Here is an 18,309-nt window from a genome sequence, read left to right on the forward strand (position 1 = left end):
TTAGCTTTACAATTGTAAAAGTCATGATAGTAAATTAATATGGTATTTCCTCAAATCTCTTTAAGGGGCTTCAGAATCATTCTGCATTTTTGTATCTTTTTTATAACATTGGCAGACAGTAGCAATTTTTTCAGTTTTATGTAGTCATTGTTGTTCACAAAACGCACTCTTCTTTATGAATAAAACACACCTAAAACACAGACCATGAGGACAATGCATTGCAAGAGGTTCAGTTTCTCAGATAAAAACGTTGTGAATGGTTACGAATGCATGCACAGCCTCGCTATTGCGTGAGCATCGTGACGCATTGGTTAGGTGCCGCCTCATATAGCGCGGGGAGCTGTCCGGTGCTGAAACACAACCGAAGCGCATTGAGGCAACAAGGAGGACATGCTGTTCACGCTCATTCACATTATCTGAGCTCTACACAAAAGGTACGAGGGCTCATTTTATATATTTTTTTTATCTAATTTTTTTTTTTTTTTTTTTTTTTTTTGTATTCACAAAATGATGTTCTGTGACAATAGTTAACATATGCGCTAGTCTGCTTTGTGAGGAGGAAAGAGCTTTTGTTCCTTTTCTTTCCGGCTTTGCTTGCTTAGATACCATCACTCATCAGCAGCATATCTCATCTCTGGTTTATCTAATCAAATCGTCGCGAAAACATAAGTGAAATGTATTCCAGCTAGACTGATTTTTTTTTTTTTTTTAAATCGAGATTTCTTCTGTACAGACATACGTGAAAATATCAATAGATCTGTTCTTAGAGATCCGTAGCCACAAGTGAAAGGTTACCTTGACAACAGGCGGTGACTCATCCGGTGCTGTTGTCGTTTAAAAACATGTTGTGTTCTGAATGATCTCACTGCTGCTTGGGTGCTCCGAGCGTCTCTTCTGCTCAGTCTGGGAAACAATTTTGGGTTGTAAAGCAACTCCAAGAACTGATTTCATTGGTGGTTTAAACTCAAACAGAATTTTAGGTACATTACATGCATTTTGTTTTTAAACACAAAGGATGCAACATAAATTAAAAAAAAGCCTGCATGGGTTAACTTTTTTGTGCTTGTTCATCTCTAGGCGATATGATGTTGTCACTACCGAAACTGTCTGCCGGAGGGGTGGCGGTCCTGCTCGTTACCCTCCTCCAAACACTAAACGTGCAGGGCGCTTCTGTGCGCCACCATCGCCTGCGAGGCGGAGACCAGGGTGACTTCCTTGCTCCCAGCTCCGATATGATCAAAGCTCTGGAGTACATCGAAAGCTTGAAGCAGAAAGCCGATGGATCAGAGAGTCCAACAGGGGACTACGACGAGGTGGACAAATTCCGTTTTCTAGTGCAGCTTGCCTCCCTACAGGATGAGAATGCACCCACGCGTGAGGACGCCACCCGCTGGCCGGATAACAAGGTGCCACAGTGGGTTCGATCTCTGCTGGGGGTGCTTGAACAAGCTGGAGAAACTCCAGAAAGCCACCCAGCGCCCGAAAACGAGCGGCGTTCTCACAAGAGCAGACGCCCAGTGGCAGACGCAGAGAGCCCTGCTGGAGACTACGGGGGCTTCGTGAAGCCGCACAAGAAGTATCCACTAATGTTTGAGGATGAAGAGAACAGCAGGGACTCCAAGCGGGCGACTGAGGATTTGGATGAGCAGTACACCCCTCAGAGCCTCGCCAACATGCGCTCTATATTCGAAGAGCTTGGTAAACTGACTGCTGCACAGAACAGGAAGCGACAGAACCAGGATGAAGAAGATGCCGAAGACGATGAGGACCTCTACAAGGTTAGGAACCTTGCATATGAGGACGTGACCGGAGGGGAGGAATGGGTGCCATTAGAGGAGCAGCTCGAGACAGAGGAAGTAGTTAAAGGAAGCCGTGAAGAATACGAACGAGGGTTAGGAGATAACAGAGAGCAGGGCGAGGTCATTGAAAGACGAGCTATCCCTACAGAAGACGATGATGAGAACCCAGATGATGACACAAAACTCGTGGATTACTACCTGTTGAAGGTCTTGGAGATGACAAACCAAGCTCAAAAACGGGACCTGATGGAAGGAAGGAGGAGGCTACTATCCCAACCCTCTCTTATTGACCCTAGGGCAATCAAACAACTGCTGTCAGCTATTTCAATGAAGCTCCAGGTACCTCCAGAGGACCTGGTTGGAATGCTCTTCATGGAGGAAACCAGAAAACAACAACGCCTTCCTGAGAACCAGCTGGCTAGGAAGCCCAGCCAACCTCGGCACAAGAGCCGGGTCATCAAGTATTACAACGGTCGACAGCCAGAAGTCACAGTGAGTGATATCCCTCCTGATGTCAAGACTGAGGACATCCTGAAAGTCCTTGGGTTAGGGAATCTGGCCAACAGAAATGCAAAATTTTCTTTGTTAAAGCAAAGGCCCTACAAAACAGCCACGGCAAAGTACTTCAACCCCAGTGGAAGACGGGGAAGCTTGTTCCTGTCCGAGTTAAACAAAGCTCCAAGCAAAAGAAAAGATGATTATGATGATGATGCAGTGGATGAGGATGAAGAGTCGACCTTCCTCGCAGCCAAACTCCTGACTGAATACCCCGACACCAGCTCAAGCAATCGCAAGAGAGCTATTGATTCCACCACGAATGGGCAGTTGCCTTATGAGTTATATGAGGAGGCCATGAAAGATTTCTTTGATCAGGCTGATAATGGAAAAAAAAGCCCGCCCACCAAGAGAGACACCCAAGGGAAAGAGGAGCCCGAGGCACCTCAAAAGCCACCCACTCAAGATTCAGAACAGGAGACCATAGATCAAACCCCACCTGTTCCTGGAACAGAAGAGGGTAAAGAGTATCATGGGAAAATGGTTGCAGGAATGTGAAGAGCCTGAGCATGTATTTTTTTTCCTGCTCGTATTCTGACAAGTCCCGCCCCTTGACCTTTTATCTCTTTGATATGGTTGCTATGGCTACATGAAAGACTTCTGAACTGTCCAAATTGCAAACTGGTTGTAAGAAGCTCCTACTAGCCAATCCTGCCACAGAAGGGACTTGTCAGAGTGTGAACAGGGAGGAAAAAAATGCTTACTCATGGGACATGCCTATATCTCCTCAAAAGTTATTTAAAAAAAAAGTAAACAGTTTAAAGTGCTTTAGTTTTCATGGAATTCTATATGTAAATATATATGGTATATCAACGTGCGGGAGTTCAAGTGCATTTTATGTCGTTTATGAATTGGTGGTCCTCGAAATGTTTTCTTGTTCCTTTTGTTGGTATCAAGAGAATGTTGCTGTAGTCGTAGGACTCCGCTTGCTGCAATCTTTACAAGCTATTTCATTATCAAACCAATAAAGATGGATGTGATTCTCATTTATAAATCATTTTGTACGTGTTCTAAAGTGTGAGAAGAGAAACATGAATAAAGCATTACCGTATTATTTTTCTTCTCGCTGTATTGTGCTGCCTTATTACATGTAGTTAAGCATGATTTAACACAAAAACAACCATGACTTAAAAAACAAGAAACATGACATTTATCTGTGCCGGTCTGGATCTTGAAAAAGAAGAAAAATATCAATCATTTATTAATATTTACATCTGATATCATAGAAAAGCTAAGGATTCCCACTTGATGATACAGGACCTAAAACAGTGTCAAGCATAGTCTCGTAATAAGAGATATTAATAGAAAACAAATCCATTACAGCGCACAAAAATAAACTGCTGGAAGGATTTTTAGAAAGCACCGGATGCATTTCATTAGAGAAAATTAGAGACTAAATCATATCAAAAAAACTATTTTAATAACACAATATCAATAATGTGTGCTCAAAAAGCAGCATTAACATTTCTTCAAAAGTGTTTTTTTTTCCTTTCTTGAGCTAAATGTCTCCTGAGACATGCAACATGAGAAGGCACTTCAAATAAGCCAAGGTTTAAGGTATAATTGCAAATATATGATTATTATATAAAATGGTTTGGGTATAAAAAGTTGAAAATTATCAGTTAAATCTATGGTTGTATGTGTATATGTATGCTGGAGCCATCATAGAAAATCTGCATTACATTTATTTTTATAAGTTGACAAGACATAACCTTCTCAAAAACACAACATGAACACTGATTCAGTTACATTCAAATTTAAGTGGAACTGATCAAGATGTTCATACAAGCATAGAGAGAAAAAAACAATAAATAAGAAAAATATTATGAAGCCCTCATGAATAAAGTCTATAACTTCTTGCAATGAAACTGCGGAGCCGGGTTTTTTCTTTTTGTCAGCTGCTGTCAGAAGGCTGGTTTGCTCATGTATTCTTCCATCGTCTGAAGAGAAGAAAACAGGAATATAAATGATTACCCTTTTGTATAATTTTAAGTGATATTTCAGTTTCCTGTGCCGTGCAGAGGTGAACTCTCCTTCAGATGTATGGACCTTGCTTATTAGAATGATATACGGACAACAAATGATTAGATGCCATATGGGTTTTAAAGGAACAAAGAACTCAAAAATGAAAATTCTGTCATTTATTCACCCTCATGTCATTGATACCCCTTATGCTATAATCCTATGAGCGCTCAATATGCCAGCTTTGAAGGTGAGTAAATGACATAATTTTCCTTTTTTGGTGAACTATTCTTTTAATGTGGTCTAATTCTTTTTAGGCATACTGGGAAAACTGGCATTTAGTAGTACTGAGAGCTGCTCTGTAAAACCACACTCTCAGACTGACCATCCATTTATTTCTCTCTCTCTCTGTCAAATCAATAATGTTTTATAAAGTAGCTGCAGGTTCTTTCAGTCTGAAGTGTCTGGCTCAGAAACACTGACTGAGATTGCCACATGTCCGAAACTCAATTTTATTTATTATTAATTTATTTTAATGTTTTAAAATTGTCAAAACAACAGCAATTTACACGGATGGAAAAAAATATATATATATTTTTTCAATTTTTTTTAATTCTATTTCAATACTGTTGAACAAATAAACTTAATTTTCTGTTTAATTTTTCAATTTTATTAACCTGAATGCAATCAATCAAATTTAGTATCTCACCTCTTGCAGCATATCGGAGGCCTCTATAGACTTCACAATAGACAGTTTGGACGTCTCCTGAATCTCTCCACCCATCAGTAACTCATCCAGGATGAAATAAGCTTTCTCAAAGTTAAAGATGATGTCCAGTTCACATACCTGTAATATTACAAAGACAGGAATAGGTAAATAAAATAAGAGAGTAAAAAATAAAATACTGTGTTCAGTGAGAAGTCTATGCAAAAATAAATAAATTAAAATGAATTAATAACAAAAATGTGATGTATTTAATAAAAGAAACTTAAAGGAAATGGATATATCAAAAGATATTGTATAGTTTCTTTTATCAGATACATCAAACATTTGCTCCAGAGCTGAGAAATCAAGAAACTGAATGTATTTACATTGCCAAAGTATTTGTCAAGTAGCTCCACATAACGGTGCAGAGTCTCTAAAGCCATAAGTTCATTATCCTGGTTCTCCAAAGCACAGCAGAAATACAGACTGGCGTACCTACAAACAAGTGGAAAAACATATAGACATTTATTTTTATTGATAAAAAATCTGAAAATAGTACACACTATCCTCACAACTGCCATCTACAGTCCCTATAATGCAACTGCTGACATGGCAAATCTCTGTATTTATAAAGGTCACACTGGACAAACAACAGGAAAGAACAGAGCGACAGGTTAAGAGAGGTGTGAAATACAGATCTGAACCAGAAGAGTGTAAGTAACATGATTTCAGGAACACAAGCGTGAAAACTCACTCTCAGGTTTCAGAAGGATTTGATGCATCATAAAGATCTGAACTGTAACCAAGAATATAGCCAGGCTCTGAAGCATGAAAGTACAGAAGCACAATTCTCGAAAATATTTCCATTCACATCCTCAAAAACAAAGGTTCTTTAGTGGTTCTTTGCGTTTTATATTCAGACTATTTTATATTCAAGTCATTTTTACTTCCATTCACTATAATGTAACATTTATTTTTTATGCTCAAATCAATTCAGAATAAAATAATAAAAATTAATCAAAATCAAGCAATGTCCTGTTGTACTTGGAATATCACATGCTAATATTTCCCATTGTGAGCATGTGGGTCCATTTTCAGAAACCATTGGGTAATAGGGGGCTATTGTGTAGGAAGCTGCCACTAGGTTTCACCGGAAAACAAAGAGGACTCAGATAGTGGCATGTCATCAGCTAATGACATCAGTAATGGCAGGAGAACCGGACTGAAGGACAGGACAGGGCAACAAACTCTATATGGTCGAGAAACCTTTGCATGTTGTATTTTAATTAGGCCACATAAGATCTTGACTGCTCAGTAGGTGTCTGCTTTGCAAGAGTCTTCTGCTCGCACCTTGTGATGACTAATGACCAAACACGAGAGCCTAGCAGCTGGGCGTTTAATTAATGCTGAATCTAACGCCATCATTTTGTTAGAAATCAGCATGCTCTTTTACAATACATATGTGAGGAGCACATACTAATTATTCCCCAAAATATACTCCTTCGGGACATTCTCCTTTGGCCTGGGTTGAATGCTCACCTTTTATAGACAATCTTTAGATCCTTCCAGTGCAGGAAGTTGCATGTGCGTGGTTTCCGTGCCAACACCATAGTGGTCATGTCCTTCACAATCTTCTTCCTCTCTCTCTCTGGGAGGGGCAGGAACCATTTCTGCAGCCGTAACTTCCCCTGACGACTGAACAGCAACAGGAAATGCATCTGTCGGAAAAGAGAACATGCATTTTAATTGGATGGTTCATTCTTTCATCTTTTGGAGTGGGTGTGGCCTAGTGTTTAATAATCCAGGCTGGTTATCCAAAGGTTGTAGTAATGAGTTACAAAGATTGTTCCCTTGAGCACACCTATGAAAAGGTGCTGACAGTGAAAATACAAAGTCACTCTGTATAAGTGTGAATAAACCTTTACTATTCATTTTAAAATGAATGCTGCTTTTTGTATTGGTCTGTATCAAATATAAAACCAATAATTCATAGAAACCTATAACTGTATGCATTCAAAAGGGAAAATTACATAAATCTATGTATAAAATACTCTTTATGCAGGGTTTTTCTGCAGATGCTGCTGGCAAGCATATGGTAGACAGAAATTCTGCAACACTGCAGGTGGACTAAAGTGTTTCACACTAGAGTCAAAGCCAAAATGACTCAAGCGGGTGAACATTCTGTGCCTACTCTATAATTTCATAGTGAAGATTACAAAGTGTATCGGTTTCCTTAGTATTTATCTCACATCAACCACTTTTACACATAACAACTTTAAAACTGAAATAAATTTTCCTTTAAATTTACCAGATCACACATGCACCAAGCTGGAAATTATATTTAAACAGCTGTGCTGAAAATATGGCAGTGCATTAAAAGAATCTGTTTCCTTTCCAGAAATCTGTCAACTAATTTGATCATTGTCTTCGACTGAGAGAAGCTCTTTTGTTTTAGCATCTGTCCAATTTAACATCATTTTCTTCAACTACATATTCACGTTTAACCATGGAGTAATTTCAGCAGATTCTTTGTGGATTGGCTCAAAGTCTTGACAACAGAGCTTACTAAACTTCTAACTGCTCAACCAGTGAAACTATAGATTTTGCTCAGACATAGCTTCAATGCAAAAGCATTCTGGCAATGTTACAACTTTGAGTTGAGCTGAAAAACTTTGGTGGATGCAATGCATGTTATTTCCAACTATTTCTTTCTCAGAAGTGCAAAAATAATATTAATTGAATCATGACAAAAACAAGTGCTTAGCGCACAAGATCTAGACATGCTGAGCTGTGGTGCTCATGCAAGGAACGTAGGTTCATATCTGGCCTGCATTGTTCTGATACCATTTCCTCTCTGTTTCCCCCATAATTTCCTGTCTCTTGTCTTACTGTGTCTGTAACAACAATTGCAAAAAGCCCACAGATAAAATTTTAGGCAAAAGGAAATACAAAGAAAGAGAGAAACTGCACTTCATACAAGCTAACCTTTTCACTATCACACAAACCCAGTCATTATGAGATTCAATAATGTGTGTCAAAGATTCGCTGTCAACCGCAGGATGGACCTCTGCGTGAATCTTTTCCACAAAAGAACTAATCAGCTCAATGCAACAATACTGAGAGCAAAACCTCTGAGAACCCTTCCTAATTTATCCTCCCCCTCCGCTCAGTTTACATAGAAATCTGGCAACGCTTGAAAAAGCTTTGTCTTCTCATAGACATACGTCACGGGTGGGCAGACTTGCAATAAGCTGCTTTTTTCACTTTTTTCACGTGACTTATCAGGTCACAGGCCACACCGAAAACTATTAACAGAAACCTGAGTCACACCAAAAAAATAGATTAAATACACACACATACACACAAAATGGAACTGGAGTGTTCACTTTTATTTGTGGAAAAGGGCCTTTCATAAGAAAAACTTCACAGAAATGAGTAATGATGAGCAATAAAATGAGAATTCAATACAATGACATTCATAACAATTAAAATATATATTTTTTTTAAATGACAGATGTAAAGAAATATAAAAATGTGCAATAGAAATCACTGTGCAGAATGCAATGAATTCAACTATTTGACCAATGAACAGAAAACACTTATATATGACTAAATCATTAATTATGCTGTCAAAAGTTACACATTTTCTACACAAAATTAGAATAAAAGTGCAAATTATATATGTTTTAATTTCCAATATGTTGACTAGATGCCAACTGCTGAATTAAACACTGTAATGTGGTCATATGACGACAGTGGATCATATTAATTTTCAAAATGTTTATTAATTGTTGCATTGCATATTGCTTATTGTTATACATAAAAGCAGCTGCATGCAGTACGCTAAAATCCCATCTCACTTTAATTACAGGTACAATTCACCCAGAGCAACCTGGGGTTAAAGGAACAATTCATCCAAAAGTGAAAATGTACTCATCCTCAGGCTATCAAGATGTAAATGAGTTTGTTTCTTCATCATAACAGATTTGGAGAATTTAGCAGTACATTCAATGGATACTCTGGAGTGAATGGGTGCTGTCAGAATGAGAGTCCAAACAGCTGATTAAAAAAAAAAATCAAAATAATCCACAAGTAATCCACACCACTCCAGTCCATCAACTGATGTCTTGTGAAATGAAAAGCTTCTTACAATCCATTTTACCTTTACACCATCACTCCTGGCCTAAATATGTGCCTATAATTCAAAACAATGCTTCCTCTAATAAAATTTTTTAAAAATCCATCACATGTTGTCCCCTCACATTAAAATCCAACTACATATTTGTTTAGAACTGTTTCCACTTGTAAATTGTGCTTGATCTGTGGATATTTTTCTCTCCTGATTCAGATGGGTTGACTTTTCACCAGAGAAAGAAATATTACGGATAGAGGATTAGTATTTTAGCTAAAGTGTTTGAAGTTAAATTTGATTTTTTTTTAATTTTTTTTATTACAAACAGCTTTTCTGCTTCACAAGACATTCATTGATGGACTAGAGTTGTGTTACTTGTGGATTATTATGATATTTTATCAGCTGTTTGAACTCTCATTCTGGCGGCACCCATTCACATAACATGAAAAACAACACACAACTACACATTGGAGGAAATTAATCCAAATAAATTCCGATGAAGAAAAAAATCTACATATTGGATGGCCTGAAGGTGAGTTTTTCATTACATTTTCAGCTCATTTTCATTTTTGCCTGAACTATTTCTTTAAGTAAACTGATACAAGAACATAATTATGGTGATGCATTGGTCATTCTTCACAGAACTCAAAACTGTCAAGAAGCAACCAGTCCTAAGCTTTGTCCTCCTCTAAAGTCAATTGCTATGTTTAATGAGAGAATTAATGAATCTGCTGCAAGCAACTCATTTTGCTCGCAAACACACATGCACACAGATGCAGGAACACAAGGTGGGAAAATGGAACCATCAGCTGCTTCATCGTTATGACCAAAACATGCTGGCAAAGAGTTTATTTGCTTCCTCAGTAAATCCTGATGAGGGATGAAAGATGAAAACACAAGGAAAAAACAAGGAAACAGAAGCATGCACTGCGTAGGGTCTACTATTGTGCTCCAGAGGAAAATGATTCTCTGAAGTATTTCTTCAGCGTGGAACACCGATCACACGACTACAGGAAGAGAAAAGATAAAAGAAACAGTGTGCTACAGCTATTAAGTTACATACATCTCTCTACATTCCACACACACCTCTGTCCCACACACAAAGTTTCACTATAGGGGAGGGTTGAAATGAAGCTCTGAGTTTCCTCTTGAGCCTGTTCCTGCTTAGATTTCAGTTCTGTGATGCTCTGATTTCATTTTCCTTCTATTGTTAGTGTCTCCACAGCTGTGAGCAGCTACAGCACACAGGAGAACATGCTTACAAACACACTCGCTGCAGTTTAAATGAGATTCTGCAGTGTGCTGTTATCTCTTTGAAATTTAAAGGGCCACTTCTTCATCACTTGTAATTACTCATACAGACAATATCAGATGAAGCATATTCAGAGGAGCTGCATGTATTGTATTACTACTCTGGAGAGATTTTTGAAACACTTACCAAATTTCAACAAAAAAACTAATCTAAGAGCTAAAAAACATGTTTTTATGAACGTATTTTCAAATGTATTTTTCATTCAGCGTTTAATTATAGTCTTTTAAAATCTATTAACAGCTAAAAAGTGGTCAATAATATTTATAAACAATATAATAATAATATTGTATTGATACAAATATATTTGTATAAAATTGTACTCATTATTAAAAATATTTATTTTTAAACATTTATTTTATTTTATTATTTTAAGGTGTTTGATATTATAAATGCATATGTAAGAGCATATTTTATTAATAATAATAATAATAATATAGATTACTAACTGATATTTTAACAGTAAAGAGTAGTTTGAGTATTAAAGTACAATTTAAATACTTTAATTAACGTTAAATATTAATAAATAATATATTAATCAATATTATCAATATATTACACTATTAAAAAAAATTTATAATAGCAAATGCTACTATTTAATTTGTAATGTTGTGATTGGTTTGCAAATAACTCTTTACACATTCTTCTTCATTCTTGCACACATTAACCAGAAGAACAGCAGTCACACAAAGATCAACTCCTATTTGAACAAGATAAAGGAGTTTACCAGTTAAACTAGGACTTTACACACAACTTGTATTCACACTAAAGGTATATATATATATACATAATAAATGTTCTTCTTTTGAATTTTCTATTAATTAAAGAATTCTGAAAATAATTCAAAAGGTTCCTAACAACGAAGAACTCAAATCTGACAGTCCGATATCAAGGGAAACGAACCAACCAACCGGTTTATCCAGACAGATGACTTCATTAAAACAACACCTTTAACTCCCTCAGCATTTAAACGACACCCGATTCATTTGCTCAGACTTTGAATAAAATACTTTTAGTAAATTACATCAGCTCTAAATGACACTGTTTTCTTTAGTCAGCGATAAAGAAGCAGCTAAATGAAGGACGGAAGTTTTAAAGCCCGCAGGTGCGCTCGCACACGCGTCCTGACAGGTGCACGAACACAACCTGTGGAAGAAATTACCTGTCACCCAGCACACAGCCTATATGATCGAAATGTGTGCTTTTAGGCGAGTCAAAAGAATATACTGTGTAACTTACCATCTTGAAATAAGAAATACGGAAGGAATGTTGAAATCCACAAAATTAGTATTCACTTCCCGGCTGGTCAAGGCCGGAGTCATCGCTGCCCTTCCCAAACTGTGAGGGATAAAAAGCTGCGCATGCGCAGATGCGTAGCTGAGCGTTTGGCCTTGTTTTCGCCTCCACTATCTGAGCTCTGATAGGTTGAAACACTGCACCTGGCTTAAAAGGGGGCGGGGCAACATCCACCTCACATATTATTTTCCTGTACGTTACCTTTAAATGCCTTTTGTGAAATATCAGCCTTGACATTTGTGAATATAGACATGTCATGAATGAGTATGTTGTTAAGCAACCCACTTAAGAACACAATTAAGAATAAATTAAAACTACATAAATTAAAACTTTATTTTTTAATAAAAATAATAATAACAATTAAAGTACAGTTTGCTATTATGAATATTAATATCTTGTTATCCATCTGAAAAATAACTGGCATTAATAATAAATAATTGTAGTGTTGGGTCCGAGTCGACCTTGTCGAGCCCTAGTCTTTAACCAATGGGAGACGATTTTTAATGTATTTTTATCTTAATTTTATGCTGTTACTTTTTATCTTTTATGGTATTTTTGTATTTTTTTTTCACATGACGTGGATTCGTCTGTACTCAGAGAAGTTTCTTAGTCCAAGATGTCCGTGTCAAGTTCGAGTCCAAGTTCATTCATAACTGCAGTGCGAGTCCAAGTCCCCTAACTCTAACTTCATAACTTCATTCTTCCAGGAAAGTGTTTTTAGAAAATATGTAGGTTGACGCTTGATATTTTTTGGTGAAGTAATTAAATTGCAATTACTAAATATGTTGGGAATTTAATTTAATGTAATGTATTTAATGAAGCTACAGTGAATCTTGGAGGGTTTTGGTTATTTGGAAGTTCTCATTGTGCATAAAAGACTATATAATGAAAAACACAATCTGTAGGCCTAAAGTTTTGAAACATGAACACCTGACTACATTTATTTGCATGACCCTGTTGGTGTGTAATTGATTATTTGTCATCTGACACTAGAGGGAGCCCTCTGGAGCTACAGTAGTCACATGCATCTGTCAGCTGTCATAATCACTGCAGTCCAGTTGAGAAGTAACAACAGTGCTACAAATGTGTCTCTACAGGAACATAGTGTGGTTTATCAAGGGAATGAGGGAGTATACAAGGTAAAGGTCTTTTTTTGTATTTCTTACTGAATTCTTCTGTTTATTGTGTTGTTGTGGTCATTGGGCTGCTTTGTTGCTGATAACTTTAGAGTCTGAGAAAGTGTGTTGCATTGTCTTTTGTAATTAGTGTTTTATTGTTTCTAATCGCTATGAGATGGTTTTCATTGCTATGATCATTTAATCATTTTACACAAAATTATTCTGGCCTGAGCATACATTTAGCGCCTGCTCACAACTGCTACAAAAACATGGTCTTTAATTGTGTTCTCGCAAGCCAAATGTCATTAGATGTAGTGGTTTCTTGCACAAATGTTGTTTTTGTAGTTCCCCGAGTCATCTCTTCTGACATGCATTCACCCAAGTCCTCAGTTTAAGGTCAGTCATCATTGCATCACAATGGGCCCTATTGAGACCCCTGCCGCTCTCTCAAGTGCCCTGTCATCCTACACAGAAGCTCCTTTGGCCCCTGATCAGGGCTCTTGTCTTAGGAGCTCTGTCTCAGATGCCCAGTGGTCACATAACAATTCAACAATTGTGATAAAATTGATTCATGTGCTGGATGTTGTCACCAGGTCTGGATTTGAGAATGCCTCTAAGAGCTTTGTAGCAAAGGACCTGGATGTGTCCTTGGTGGGCCGTTCCTTCATGATCACCGGAGCCAACAGTGGAATAGGGAAGGCGACAGCCATGGCCATAGCCAAAAAAGGTGTGTTTTACAGTCACACAAAGCCTTTTTTTTAGGTCACAATGTTATTTTTCAACCATAAATCTATTTTTGTGTTACTATAGTACATTGATTGCAGCAGATGGTAGCATGGTACTTTAATACCCTATACTGTATATCATAATGTACTGAACGATTAGCATTTTCATATCACATGGCTCATATACTGTACGTTACGCTAAAGTACTTAAGTTGAATCTGGCCTAAGTTATAAGCATTTCAAATTACTTACACCTTGGTATATTCTTACACAAAGTCTTAAAACATGATTTAAGGTTGAAGAGTGTGATACCTATATTAATTCATTATGTATTTTTTCCCTCTCGTCCGGTGGCACTGTTCATATTGTCTGCCGAAACAAAGAGCGAGCCGAGAGAGCCAGAGAAGAAATCATCTCAGCGAGTGGAAATAATGTGAGTGGCTCATTTATTGCTGCAGTGTTTAATTCTTAATGAAAAGAAAACACAATATAAAATGATCAGTGTTTAAAAGGATTCTGAATGATTTTCTTCCACTGCTCATGTTGCTTTCACTTTGTGATGTGCATCTACCATAGGAGGTTTACATCCACGTGTTGGACCTCTCCGAGACAAGAAAGGTGTGGGAGTTCGCAGAGGCCTTTAAGAAGGAGCACTCATCGCTCAATGTTTTGGTATGAGTGTCAGAGAGCTCCTTTAGGAGATTCCCATCATACCTCACTATATTAAAGAAAATACCAGCATTCAGCTGAAGCTTACAGGTGCAGGACAGATGAGGAAATATCCTCTCCTTTAATCTCGTCTCCCACACTTATCCCTCTCAGATCAATAATGCCGGATGTATGGTGAACCAGAGGGAAATGAACTCTGACGGACTGGAGAAAAATTTTGCGACCAATACTCTTGGTAAGACACAACAGTCAGAAATACTGTAAAAACTGTATTATTGTTAAATATTAGAACGATTTAAGATTCAGCTTTCTTCATGTTTTTACTCTCACTTTTGATCAATTTAATGCATCTTTTTTTCTCTTCTTACAAATATCTTAATGACCCCAAAATTTTGAATGGTAGTGTATAATATTCTTTTATAGAATAAACATTATGTTATAAAATATTTCATCAAATCTTGTCCTCTGCAGGTGTTTATGTTCTGACTAAATGTCTGATCCCATTGCTGGAGAAGAGCAGGGACCCCCGAGTTGTGAGTGAAAAACAACACTGATCTCGATGTCTTGATTTATTAAATACAATTCTGCCTGAGACTGCATTCTTTCACAATGGATATGTGAAGATATAAACAGTTATTGTGTTTTTGACAGCCTGTGATAGATGTGTTTATATTTTATTAACAGCAATGTGTGCACATCCGCAGAGGTAGCCGTTTCTCTCTCATATTGTGCCATATTTGGTAGTTTAATGTATTGTGATGATAACCATGTCTCTGGTAGATCACGGTTTCATCGGGAGGGATGCTGGTACAGAAACTAAACACGGACGACCTGCAGACAGAGAGAGCTCCGTTTGATGGTACCATGGTATACGCACAAAACAAGGTGTTTAGAGACAATATTTAGAATTTTTAGAATTAAAAAAGAATTAAGAGCATTTTGCCTTGTAATATAATATTTTTGTTTTATTAGTGAATCATTGCTATTTTTATTGCTCATACATTTCATTTACATTTATTCCTTAATTCCAAAGAATTTAGGGTTAGCAGCACCCTAGCAGCCACCCATCAATGTTTTACACAGACAAAACACCACTTAAATTTTCTATTTCAAAATAAATAAAAAAAGTCAATATGAAACTTTTAAAATTAAAAATGCAAAATTTAAATTTATAAATTGTTTTTAAATTAAATTAATATTGTCCCCAAGTATAGATTTGTTGCCTTTCAACTGTAAAAGAGCAACTCCACACATATTTGTAGTGTGTTATAGGCAGTATTTTCATTTAAATGAAAAAATGGCCTCACATTTTCTTTTTCAAAACTGTAAAATCTTTTTACATCAGCATTAAATGTTTAAATGTAAAATTTAGATTTATAAATTATTTGTAAAATTATAAATAACTAAGAAATAATAATAATAAAAAAAATTAAATTAAATTAAATTAAATGAACAAAATTTACATTTAGTAAGTACTGTGGTAGTCCAAATATTCCAAACTACGCTAATACCATGTTTTTTTTTGTTTTGTTGTTGTTGTTGTTGTTGTTTTGGCCACTACCAGGGTAGTAATACTATATTTAATACTAATACTTTACAGTTCTGTGGTAATACATTACAGTACCCTGGAATGTAAATATGGTAATCAGACTGTACAATGAAATATATCAAAGTGCTGTCTGAGACTGTCTTTAGACAAGTGTTGGCAGACATTTTCTTATCAAATTAATTTACACGGATAACATGAAAAAAAAATTATAGATTAAATAATTGTATTCATGAAAAGAGACTAAAAGTCATGAATATTTTGTATTAAATTGAGATGAGCAGGTTTACCTTTCTCTCAGCTGTTGCCAAGCAACAGGTGACACAGAGTGCCAGCAGTGGCGTCTCCATTAAACAGTATCTGATGCAGTAATGATTATGACCTTTTACTAAACACTCGTTATGTTTCTCTCTCTCTCTCTGTGTGTGTGTGTGTGTGTGTGTGTGTGTGTGTCCACAGAGGCAGCAGGTAGTGATGACAGAGGTCTGGGCGAAAGCAAATCCCAAAATTCATTTCTCGGTGATGCACCCTGGGTGGGCCGACACACCAGGTATTACTCATTTTTTATAAGTCAACAAGCAAAATAATGTGATAATTGTTTACTGGGAGAAGGGTTATGCCAGTTTTCAGTGAAAAGAGCAACTCTAGATTTGTTTGCAGTTTTATTTTAGTTTCATTTAGATATTATTATATACTTAACATACATGTATATTTCATTAATAGTTTACATTTATTATATTTTTAACCTAAAGTTAGTTGTTTTTATTATTATTATTATTATTATTATTATTATTATTTTGTCTACATAGTTTTTGAAACTTTTAGTTATTGTAGTACATCAACTTGATGACTAAATGAAAATGATACATTTTACCTCAGCAACTATCTAAAATAATTTTTTGTTTATATTTTATAAAAAACATATTATATTATAAGCTTAATTGAATATATATATATATATATATATATAGATCTATATATATATATATATATATATATATAATATATATATATATATATATATATATATAATTTATGTTTTAAAATGTTTAATTTTTTTAAAATATTAAAAATAACAAATGAAAATACAAATGAAACATAAAATATATATTACATTTTAAATAAATCTAAATTAAAAATATTTAAAAAATGACAAACTTTAATTGCAGAGTTTTCAATTGAATAACATATGTTGCATAAAGATAAGAACTCCATAAGCAAATCTATTTATTAGATAACACTTTTTTGCAAGCTTCTCTGTCAAACTCATCACTTGTAATCTCTGGGTCCGGTGGTGCTCAGCGGTTGCCAAGGCGATGCCTCAATTCCATCAGATGATGCGTAATCGTCTGCGTTCAGCAGATCAGGGAGCCGATACGGTCGTCTGGCTCGCCGTGTCACGCGCCACCACTGCGTTTCCCAGCGGCCTTTTCTTCCAAGGTATGCATGTAATACATTTGGTGTCATGTGTCTAGAGTTTTCCAATAGCACTCTTACAGGTTGTTTGTTTCAGATCGACAGCCGGTTTCAGCCCACTTGCCCCTGGCATGGACACACAGCTCTCGACGGGAAGTCAAAGTGTTCATGGGCCGGTTGGAGACTTTGGCGATGGCTGTCAAACCCTCAGAGTGAGATATTTAGGTATTACCTGTCAGATAACTGAGAGCTTTTACAGTATGTAGTACTAAAATAACACTCATGTTATATGTAATAAAGATGATAACAACTACTGTAATTGCAAAATAATCATACAGAAACTAAAGGTAGTCTTAAACAACATGAAACATGATGTATTTCTGAGTGAAATAGGATATTTAACAAGAAACAAAAGTAGGCAGAGGTGTGATTTTATCCATTGCCAATGGATTGGACTGTAACAAATTGTTTTGATACAGTTGAGTTTGTAGACAATTGTGAAAACTGCAAGCTCCCTGACTCAAAGAAGCTTTGATTGTCATTAGCCTTTTCAGAGGTAGTAGTAGTTATAACATTTTTATCAAAGATTCTGAAAACAAACCTTTTTGTCTTTAGACTAACACGCATTAATGAATTATGCACAATAAAAACCAGAAACATTTAAAAATGAATGGGGTCTTTTTTGATGTTTAGATGTATGTCTGGCCACAACAAGCCTAACATGTGAAATCAGTTGATTATTATTATTATTTTTATGGAACAATTTATTGAACCTTTATTGTAAAAAAGAAAAGAAAACAAAGAAAGAAAAATTGCATATTCGTTTTTGTTAAGTATCATATTTGATAAATCAGATTTTGCTCATATAATATGCTTATTATTCCAGTCTTGCTCCTCTCTCAAAATGCTCATAAATAATAAAACAAAAACAATTAGGCTTTTGGCTTTGTCAGTCTTTGTCATGCAAAAAAAAAACTTCCTGCACGATGACGGAAATATCTGATATAACTTCCAGATGTCATGTAAAAATGAAATTAACACAACGTAGCTAACAAACTCCTCATAAAATGGTGATG

The 18,309-nt window shown here is 36.1% G+C and overlaps 3 protein-coding genes across 3 annotated transcripts; 2 read left to right on the top strand and 1 right to left on the bottom strand.

Annotated features, from left to right (window-relative positions):
- Nucleotides 1-1,082: 1,082 nt before the first annotated feature.
- LOC109102080 (secretogranin-2-like) lies at nucleotides 1,083-3,414 on the top strand. The gene has a single exon (XM_019115402.2). The coding sequence runs from the start codon at nucleotides 1,083-1,085 to the stop codon at nucleotides 2,850-2,852; it is 1,770 nt and encodes a 589-aa protein (XP_018970947.1). The 3' UTR covers nucleotides 2,853-3,414.
- A 338-nt stretch (nucleotides 3,415-3,752) lies between these two features.
- Nucleotides 3,753-11,856, bottom strand: LOC109102094 (AP-1 complex subunit sigma-3-like). Its single transcript, XM_019115415.2, has 5 exons — nucleotides 11,703-11,856; nucleotides 6,562-6,740; nucleotides 5,409-5,517; nucleotides 5,026-5,163; nucleotides 3,753-4,294 (listed from the first exon to the last, which is right to left on the bottom strand). Exons 1-5 carry the CDS (start codon nucleotides 11,703-11,705, stop codon nucleotides 4,259-4,261), a joined length of 465 nt encoding a protein of 154 aa, XP_018970960.1. The 5' UTR covers nucleotides 11,706-11,856; the 3' UTR covers nucleotides 3,753-4,258.
- Nucleotides 11,857-12,742: 886 nt separating this feature from the next.
- On the top strand, nucleotides 12,743-17,633 carry LOC109106791 (dehydrogenase/reductase SDR family member 12-like). The gene is made up of 10 exons (XM_042711144.1): nucleotides 12,743-12,898; nucleotides 13,471-13,603; nucleotides 13,952-14,035; nucleotides 14,179-14,274; nucleotides 14,425-14,506; nucleotides 14,743-14,804; nucleotides 15,052-15,156; nucleotides 16,277-16,367; nucleotides 17,120-17,257; nucleotides 17,331-17,633. The coding sequence occupies exons 1-10, from the start codon at nucleotides 12,843-12,845 to the stop codon at nucleotides 17,447-17,449; spliced, it is 966 nt and encodes a 321-aa protein (XP_042567078.1). The 5' UTR covers nucleotides 12,743-12,842; the 3' UTR covers nucleotides 17,450-17,633.
- The last annotated feature ends 676 nt before the right edge of the window (nucleotides 17,634-18,309 follow it).

Source organism: Cyprinus carpio, chromosome A2, assembly GCF_018340385.1.
Source record: "Cyprinus carpio isolate SPL01 chromosome A2, ASM1834038v1, whole genome shotgun sequence".
Classification (NCBI taxonomy): Eukaryota; Metazoa; Chordata; class Actinopteri; order Cypriniformes; family Cyprinidae; genus Cyprinus; species Cyprinus carpio.

Coding starts and splice junctions, on each gene's coding strand:
- LOC109102080 (XM_019115402.2), top strand. CDS start 1,083: ATGATGTTGTCACTACCGAAACTGTCTGCCGGAGGGGTGGCGGTCCTG.
- LOC109102094 (XM_019115415.2), bottom strand. Junction 5,518..6,561: donor CTAAAGATTGTCTATAAAAG/GTGAGCATTCAA, acceptor ACTTGTTTGTAG/GTACGCCAGTCTGTATTTCT. Junction 4,295..5,025: donor CCTCCGATATGCTGCAAGAG/GTGAGATACTAA, acceptor TCTTCTCTTCAG/ACGATGGAAGAATACATGAG.
- LOC109106791 (XM_042711144.1), top strand. CDS start 12,843: ATGTGTCTCTACAGGAACATAGTGTGGTTTATCAAGGGAATGAGGGAG. Junction 13,604..13,951: donor CCATGGCCATAGCCAAAAAA/GGTGTGTTTTAC, acceptor TCCCTCTCGTCC/GGTGGCACTGTTCATATTGT. Junction 14,507..14,742: donor TTTTGCGACCAATACTCTTG/GTAAGACACAAC, acceptor TGTCCTCTGCAG/GTGTTTATGTTCTGACTAAA.